Here is a 1,375-nt window from a genome sequence, read left to right as displayed (position 1 = left end):
GAATGGGGAAATTCTAAATTTACACTCTTGATACATTTCAATCAGTATTGTTTCACTAAATATTCATAAAGTAATAATAATAATAATAATAATGTTGTAGACGTTTATGAGTATATAGTGACCACTTCCTTGCCAGAACCCCTAACTAGTAGAACTCGAGGCAAACCATCAGTCAACGCTTCCATATATTCCATGTAATTTTTGAATTCACTCTTTGACTGCGGGGGTTTCGGAAAGACTGAGCACGATCAAATCTGCTTTGTTGATGAAACGTTTCGCGAATTGACGTTTGTTTCAGCAAAAAGTGCAGTATTCATCTTTTCTAACCATTTTGACGACTAGAAAATGTCAAACATTCGAAAATCTGTTTGCGTTTTCGTGTCATCAGGGTAGTTTTATCGCAAAATTCGAAATTTGGATTGTCATATCCAATATGAGATAATGGCATTCCAGCCGCTTGAGTCATCTGCAAATGTTCAGCACGTTGGCCTTTGACGGATAGTTTTCTTATGAAAGAAGCTAATGGATGATGCGCTTTCACGTCTTCCGTATCTGTACTGAGATGCTGCTCTGATATGCTTTGCTTAATTGGACGAGGAGCATTTTCTAACTTTTCAGGCTAAATAAATAATTTTATCAATTGTTCTATCAATGTGGATTAAAAATTGCAAAAGCACACTTTACTTTGGGTAAATTATTTGCAACATCATTATTTTTTGTATCTATATTCCAGCATGAGAAATCTTTCAAGCCAGGTCTGTTCTGATGTTCTCGCATCTGTTGAGTTCTTTCATACGCTTGTTCATTTACTTTGCTTTCGTCAAGCTCGACCACATCAACTGTAGCATCAATTCGCAGATTGTACATCCATCGTTGCAAATCTCTTTTCATTTCTACAGCTGAAAATTTTTACTTGCATTTATTCTACGTTGCTTCAGTACAATTCATTCTTTAAACTTTCCACGTTACTTTTGAAAATAACCTTTAGTACAAGTGAAATTTTTAACTGATCCTATTTTACCAGATTTGAAACTACACATTTCATATTACTTGGTATGCTAAAAATATTATCCACCGCAAATAATATCAAAGAAAAAAGCAGATGAATAAGTTGAAAGTGTTCGTTGTAACACCTGTAAATTAAAGCTTGCTAAGTTTATTTAATGTTCATGAAACATTTCGGCAGGCGTTTAACCCACTTTTCTAATCCAGAATGATAACATGCTCCTGAATAATTCCATTAAAATATGTAAATTTGAGATACGTGAAAAGTTATCCTTAGACTTATTACGCAACAGAAGAAAGTACTTTATGCTGCTGTGCTTTATAAAAGCGTTTTTAATTTTGCTTTTAATCCCTGTTTATATTATAAATG

At 33.6% G+C, this 1,375-nt stretch overlaps 1 protein-coding gene across 1 annotated transcript; it reads right to left on the bottom strand.

Moving 5' to 3' along the window:
* Window positions 1–322: 322 nt before the first annotated feature.
* On the bottom strand, window positions 323–891 carry Tsp_15600 (conserved hypothetical protein). The gene is made up of 2 exons (XM_003368428.1): window positions 685–891; window positions 323–619 (listed from the first exon to the last, which is right to left on the bottom strand). The coding sequence occupies exons 1-2, from the start codon at window positions 889–891 to the stop codon at window positions 323–325; spliced, it is 504 nt and encodes a 167-aa protein (XP_003368476.1).
* Between the last annotated feature and the right edge of the window lie 484 nt (window positions 892–1,375).

The sequence above is a fragment of the Trichinella spiralis genome (genome assembly GCF_000181795.1).
Source record: "Trichinella spiralis strain ISS 195 chromosome Unknown Scfld2497, whole genome shotgun sequence".
Classification (NCBI taxonomy): domain Eukaryota; kingdom Metazoa; phylum Nematoda; class Enoplea; order Trichinellida; family Trichinellidae; genus Trichinella; species Trichinella spiralis.
Note: the sequence above shows the minus strand (reverse complement) of the source record. Positions and strands in the feature narration are given on the sequence as shown.